At 45.8% G+C, this 7,515-nt stretch overlaps 1 protein-coding gene across 1 annotated transcript; it reads right to left on the bottom strand.

The window, feature by feature from the left end:
- Positions 1-3,505: 3,505 nt before the first annotated feature.
- Positions 3,506-7,202, bottom strand: cibar1 (CBY1 interacting BAR domain containing 1; the record flags this gene model as incomplete). Its single annotated transcript, XM_083690883.1, has 7 exons — positions 3,506-3,679; positions 3,985-4,140; positions 4,304-4,417; positions 4,623-4,727; positions 6,391-6,492; positions 6,702-6,770; positions 6,948-7,202. 7 exons carry the CDS (start codon positions 7,200-7,202, stop codon positions 3,506-3,508), a joined length of 975 nt encoding a protein of 324 aa, XP_083547009.1.
- Positions 7,203-7,515: the final 313 nt, after the last annotated feature.

Here is a 7,515-nt window from a genome sequence, read left to right as displayed (position 1 = left end):
ATTCCATCTTCCAGCTTCTCTCACAGATGGGAGCCTAGCGAGGATGCTCATGCAATTATTCATGCACCAATCACCAATAGTGCGTGAACATGGAGAGGAGTTAATGTGATTCTTGTGTATTTGTGTGTGTGTGTGTGTGTGTGTGTGTGTGTGTGTGCATGTGTGTGTACGTGCATGCATGCGTGTGTGCGTGTGTGTGATAGAGAGAATCTGCATCTCTGAGTGTGTGAGTACTGTATGTGTGTGTGTGTGTGTGTGTGTGTGTGTGTGTGTGTGTGTGTGTGTGTGTGTGTGTGTGTGTGTGTGTATGTGTGAATTGGGGGACGGGTCTCTCTAACGTGTTCATGGTATATGGTATCGCTTCTATTCTGGAGGGCACTACTTTGTGAACCATGCTTTGCCCAGAGGTCCAGTACTCAGAAAAGGTCTCATGAATTAGTCATTACACTGCACAAATACACCTCTCTGTGTCTGTGTCTGCATTCGTGTGTGTGTGTGTGTGTGTGTGTGTGTGTGTGTGTCCGTCCTCTCTCCCCGTCTCTACCCTGTCTCATCAGACTTAGTGGGTCACATGCAGTGTCACGTGTGTGTTTGTGTGTGTGTGTGTGTATGTGTGTGTGTGTGTGTGTGTGTGTGTGTGTGTGTGTGTGTGTGTGTGTGTGCACGTGCGTGCATGCATGCATGCGTGTGTGACCAATGGTGCTCTGGCCTGTGGCCCACAGCCCTGCAGTACATCGGACTATCACAGCCAGTGTGTGCATGCCTCAGTAAGTATCATTTAGGATGGCCACACTGAAATTGACTCTCTGCTGCCCTCTCCTGCTGAAATCTATTAATGCACAATCCTCAACTGCACAGCGGTGTGTGTGTGTGTGTGTGTGTGTGTGTGTGTGCCACGGTTGCTATGGCTACCTCCTTCATGATAGATCTTGTCAGAGCAGAGGTCAATGGAGGGTCAAACAGCTTTAGCTCTCATACTAGCCAAGTAAGTGGATATCATGTATATCCGGGCAATATTATGTATATCTGGGCAATCATATTTACACTGCTGTGCCTGTCAACATCACATTTGTGAAAAGACACCCTAGAGATGAACTCATATCATACTGAAGGTTCCGTTTTTGAGAGTTTTTGAGATCATGTTCATCAGGTTACATAACGTTTCTGTAAACTCTCATCTCATTTTCATACTTAACAAAAGCCAAGCTACAGGATTTGGTCCATGAAACTTCATCTGTGAGTGATAGGAGTTTGGGAATGAGCTTTGGCCATGGATGAATGGCGGGCTTATGGTTGGGCTCTGATCTTTTAGTAAGGCTAGAGAGAATGTCTAGAGCATGGCCTGTGCCTAGTGTTGTTTCAGCTGGGAGGCCCTGAGGGAGAGCAGAGGGAGATCATGGAAGAGGATATCTCAGTAATCACACAGAGCACAGGAGCCCACAGGCTACAGCCTGGCTAACAGACAGCTACGTCCTGGCTAACAGACAGCTATGGCGTGGCTAACAGACAGCTATGGCCAGGCTAACAGACAAGGGTTAAGGCCTGGCTGAACAGGGGCTACAGCCTGGCTAACAGACAGCTAAGGCCTGGCTAACAGACAGCTAAGGCCTGGCTAACAGACAGGGTGCTAACAGTCAGAAGCTAAGGCCTGGCCAAAAGACAGGGGCTGCAGCCTGGCTAACAGACAGCTAAGGCCTGGCTAACAGTCAGGGGCTATGGCCTGGTTAACAGACATCTAAGGCCTGGCTAACAGACAGCTAAGGCCTGGCTAACTGACAGCTAAGGCCTGGCTAACTGACAGCTAAGGCCTGGCTAACAAACAGCTAACAGGCTAACAGACAGACGCTCCAGATAAAAAAGGAACTCCGTACTTGCAAGCAAGTATCTCGGCTGGCCGCCTGTTACCGCCGCCTCTACTTGGATGCAGCAGCCGTGCTACTCGGTCACGGCTTTTCACTGTCCTGGCGCCCCGCTGGTGGAACAAGCTTCCCACTGCTGTCAGGACTGCAGAGTCACTACCTATCTTCCGCCGTAGACTGAAGACCCATTTCTTCAGGCTACATCTTAACTGTCCCTCCAAAAGACTTCTTCATCCACACTACTCCCCTGTACAAGTTTCTCTTCTGTCCTAGCATAGATTTCTTTTTCTTATGATGACTGATGGATAGATGATTCACTTACTGAGACAAATGTATTTGGGGTAATTCGCTTTGGATAAAGGCGTCTGCTAAATGCCATAAATGTAAATGTAGATACAGCCCTGTATAGAGAGAGACAAATCACCAGAGCTTTGGCTTCACACTCAGTGATGTAACATTGATCTTGGCCCAGTGAGAGTTACAGTAACAGCAGTGATGAGAATATGTCATCTGTATATTAGCATCTCATAACTGATATGAGGCAATACATCAATTAAGATTATAGCAACTTCATTCCTAGACCTACTTAATGGGCTGTGATGTGGTGTGACGTGTAGCAGCAGTGTGACATTAGCCAGGTGATTCATGCAATGTTAATGCTGCCTAGCAGCACTTAGCGTCCATGCACTTTGTCACATCAGTCCAAAGCAGAGGGGAGATTGCAGATGTGTGTTCTAGAGGAGTTGCAGGTGATCCATCTCTGCCCTCCCCTGTGTGTGTGTGTGTGTGTGTGTGTGTGTGTGTGTGTGTGTGTGTGTGTGTGTGTGTGTGTGTGTGTGTGTGCGCGCGCAAACACTATGCACCTTTCCATGCATAGTGAGAGAGAGAGAGAGAGAGAGAGAGAGAAAATCAGGGAGAGGAAATTGAACCACGGCCATTATGTAGAACAAACTCAGTAGTCAAACTAGGATGCCTGAATGATAAAGGGACTCATTGCTGAGAGCCAAACAGTTTAAGCTCATACTGCGTGTCAGTAGCTTAGCTCCAGTCTGCAGAGCTGAAATCCATTATTCGGCTTGGAGAGCACACACACACACACTGCCAAGCTGTTATTGCATTCATTGGAGAAACAATACACATTGTTCCCATTCAATGGAAGTCAGTATGCGATTACAGATGAGTCCATTTCTATGGAAACAAGATGATGATGCGGGTTCATGTTCAGGTTTATTGCCAATGACATTTATTTCATATATTTCCACATCTCTATCTGGCCTACAGTTTTTTTTTTTCAGTATTCATTCCATTAGAATTGATGCAGCAACCATTACTGAAATAGATTTTCTTTATACAATGTAAGCAAGCACATCCATCTACTTGACTTTTAATGGTTGCATTTTACTTTCTTTGACACATGCATTCATCGACAAAGCATTTGCTGTGCAAATGATCACCCTGAAGGTACACAGCTATACAGTCTTCAGCACATCTACTACAGGACATACCCTGTGTATTGAGCTTATTTGACAGTCGCTGACTACATCATTCTTACCTGTCAGTGGATCTATAGCACTATCTGTGTGTGTGTATGTGCGTGCATGCGTGTGTGTGTGTGTGTGTGTGTGTGTGCGTGTGTTTGTGTCCTATCATTTCTGCTGTCGGCGGATTTGGGCGTATTGAGCAGCATAGGATTGCCTGGTCTGCTGGGTCTCTTCTATCTCTGACTCATACATCTCTTCCTCTTCCTCCTCCTCCTCCTCGTCATCTTCCTCGTCATCCTCCTCCACTCCCCTCTGGCGTTGGAGTATGCTGCCATGGGGCTGTGTATAGGGTGATGACATAGAGGTAGAGATGGATAAGCATACAGTAGGTTGAAATGGAATGGCTCACAAACAAAAGTCACTAAACATAGGAGACATGTCTGTATTAGACAATGGTAACCTTATTCTACAGTGGGTAAGTAAGTGCTCTTATTTGTTCCTATGTATCAGCCAGTCAGTGGGTGCGTATGGGTGGGTTGGTCTGTCAGTGGGTTGGTGGATCGGTCAGTCAGTCAGTCAGACGGTCAGTCGGTCAGTCAGTCAGACCGTCAGTCAATCCACTCTGATGTAAGATGTGATCTCACCCTTTTGGCTGGGCCTGGAGCGGTGGTGTGTGTGTGTCTGAGGCTGGAGCTCAGAGTGGGGCTGGGCTGGTGGGCCATCGAGGAGGTTGAGTGGGTGGTCAACAGGGTCTGGCTTTCCAGGGGGCCATTAGACACCGTGATCCTCCCAGTGAAGAGCTGTGGAGACAGGGGAGAGGATCAGCCATGGAGACCCCCAAGGAGAACTCACTCCTTTAATCACCTCTCTGCAATTCTTATACTGTGTGTGTGTGTGTGTGTGTGTGTGTGTGTGTGTGTGTGTGTGTGTGTGTGTGTGTGTGTGTGTGTGTGTGTGTCTTACCTCCAGGTCCTTGTCTATGTCCATGCTCTCCATGTTTTGGAAGGTGTGTGAGTAGACCTCCAGAGCTTTGGCATGGAACACCATCTCCACAGTGATGAAATCTGTGAAGATCCTCTGAAAGAAGAACAGCCATTGAGGTTACTAATGTACAAGAGTGATACATAATCAACTGGGATTAATGTTGCATGTAGCTGCAGCACTGCCACCATTAGCAGATGTCTAGTGTGTGTGTGTGTGTGTGTGTGTGTGTGTGTGTTTGTCTGTGTGCGTGTGCGTTTGTGCATGCGCGTTTGTGTGTCTGTTCTTGTGTGAGACTAGCCTTGACGTCCTCTAGTTTTTGTCTCTGGAAGTCGCTGATGGTCTCTTCCAGCTGTCTGGTGCTCCGCTGGGCGTTGTTGGAGGCTTTCTGGGCGTTCACCTCCGCCTACCAATCACAACAGAGCTAGGACGACTTGAAACTTGAGAGAGACATTATTGAAGGCCACTACCACACTCTGGTCATGATGTTTGCATGCTTGAGTGTAAGTGAAGGTTGGATTGGTTGGATGTATTGAGATATCAGCAGTGTTGGGGAGTAGTTCCACTACATGTAGCTCAACTATTAGTTTAACTACATTTTGCTGTAGCTCGGTGGTAACTAAATTCAAATCTTAGTAGTGTTTTCAGTAGTTAACTACTTTTTTTGCCATGTAGCAAACTATTGTCACTACTCACCAAAAAATTAACTTCACACAGAAAATAAATAGGAAGGATAGATATAGATAGATAGATAGATAGATAGATAGATAGATAGATAGATAGATAGATAGATAGATAGATAGATAGATAGATAGATAGATAGATAGATATTTCTGCCCTTGGAATTCAAAATGGCCGGCCACCCTCTTTCCACTTGGTTGCACGTCACTCTATCACGTGACTCTAGTCTCGTGATTTAACTCAGTTGCGCGCCTTTTTCTGTAACACAAACCGTTTTGTACGAGTCGGAATACGTTGTGGACCAGGGCCAAAACGACACACAAACACCGTTTCCATACTTAAACAAAAGTATGAAACTTACCAGTTCCACCGAAAAATACTTATGTGTTCACATATGAGGTGTGCAAACCCAAAGTGAATACACTTTCCACAGCAAAGACGTCGAACACAAACGTATTCACACATATCAAGGTGAGTTTGCTAGCTAGCTGCTCAGTACAGTAGATGTCCGGTAGCCATACATTTGACTCTGGCTAGCCTAGCAAGCTCGCTATCTTAGTTAGCTAAATGTCAGTGTCATTTAGACTCAAATGGCAAATGTTAGCTAATGGAATAAGGGAGCTTGCTTTTGGATGACAGTTGAAAGTCTGACCTAAATTATCTATAATTCCTAGGTGGAGTAGAAATATGCATAAACACTTCTCTGTAATTGAATGTACTGTATTGTCGGAATAAATTGCATAAGGAGCTATTGTGTACAGCTAGTTTTAATGGTGGTTAGCGAGGTAATTGGCCTATAGCAGCAAGATGGTCTAGTTTTACAAAGACTTGTTTACAGTGTCCCTGCCTGCTTAATGTGAGCAACACTTCAATGTTGGGAAGGATCTGCCTTTGTAATGAATTCCACATCCTATTAACATTCGACTCCAGAGTTGTGTTCTTGCAGTCATGTTTCTTAATTTTGTATTATTTCATGAAGTAGTTTTGATGTATTGGACTACTTTTTTAAAGTAGCTTTAGTTTGACAAACTAAAGAGTAGCTTCCCCAACACTGGATATCAGTGGGCAAGGCTCCAGAGAAATACTATTACCTGTGACTGAAAATACCAGTTAAGGAAAGGAAGCATGAGCAGAAATAGAATACCCTTTATCAATAGTTCATACTTGTAACAGGAATTCATGGGGTTGACAACATGTGCACATTATTTCATATTTTGTAACGGTTAATTGGGATATAATAATCATGAACAACACATTGTCTCTGTAGCAATACAGTCATGTTTAGTACTGAGCCTAAATCTAGAGTAAGGGTAGCCTACTATGAGAGTACTGTAGTTACACTCCTTGTGGCGCTAGGTCAGTCAACTGATGATATTGTGAAAGGATACAATGCTTTGTCTATCTGAGGGACTCTTCAGTCTGAGTTTCTCCAGTTTCTGTAGTTCTTTCAGCTCCCGGTTCCGATCTGCATTGAACCTCTTCAGATCTGCCTGCATGTCAAAAATATCATCAGATAAAGGAGCTTCACAGACGTAAGAGGTTAGCTATCCATTCTCTTTCATGATGATGAGAGCCTGTGAAGTGTGTGCGTGTGTGTGCGTGCGCGCGCGCGCGCGCGCGCGTGTGTGTGTGTGTGTGTGTGTGTGTGCGATGAGAAGGGGGCTTGCTTTTGTCTGACAGTAATTTATAATGTACTCACTCTTTTGGTTTTGACGATATCGCCATAGGCTTTGAGGGGAGTGACAACTCTTGTCTCCAGTCTTTCTACCTATCAGGAAAAAATAGAACAGATCTTCATACAGTACCACATATATCACTGTGGCCCCTATTTTCATATGGTGTTGCAAAAAATGATCGGTTTGTAACAATAATTTTAAACCAATATCATTTTCATAGACATCCTCGATCTGGGTCCACGGCAGTACCCCCCCTCACACCCACTCACCTCTGCCTGCCGGTAGTCCTGCACCATGGCCAGATCTTCCGCCAGGTTCTTCAGGCAGGTGCGGAGCTCTGGGTCCTCGGTGTTGGCGAATTCGTTGAGTTGCCTGACCAGCTGGTCGGCCCTGTCCCTCAGCTTGGCGGTCTTCCTGGTGTAGGAGGCCAGCAGGGTGCAGAACTGACCCAGGTACTTCTCAGCGTGAGTCACCGTCGACTCCATGCTCTTGATCTGAGCGTCTCTGGAAACACACACCGTCATCACAGGTGGTCTGTCTTGCAGGACTCTGACCGTACCAGGTAAACCTTTCTAAGTTTAGGTAGAGACTAGGCTCCATCGCCGGTAGGGCTTGAGGCCAGTCAGATGTATTAGTACTGGGCCCAAACCAAAGTCTGCACACAGTGAAGCCCTTTAGGACCAAGATTGGCCACTGCTGCTGCTGTAGTCCTATACCCTATGTTTCTCTCAGCGGCTAAACGCTTCTGATGCTAAAGACATTCGTAAGGTGACTGTATGAACAAGGCAGTTTCCTCTTGAGTTGTCTTGACACAGCCACACTGTGAACTAACCTCTT

Source organism: Argentina silus, assembly GCF_951799395.1.
Source record: "Argentina silus genome assembly, chromosome: 19".
Lineage (NCBI taxonomy): Eukaryota > Metazoa > Chordata > Actinopteri > Argentiniformes > Argentinidae > Argentina > Argentina silus.
Note: the sequence above shows the minus strand (reverse complement) of the source record. Positions and strands in the feature narration are given on the sequence as shown.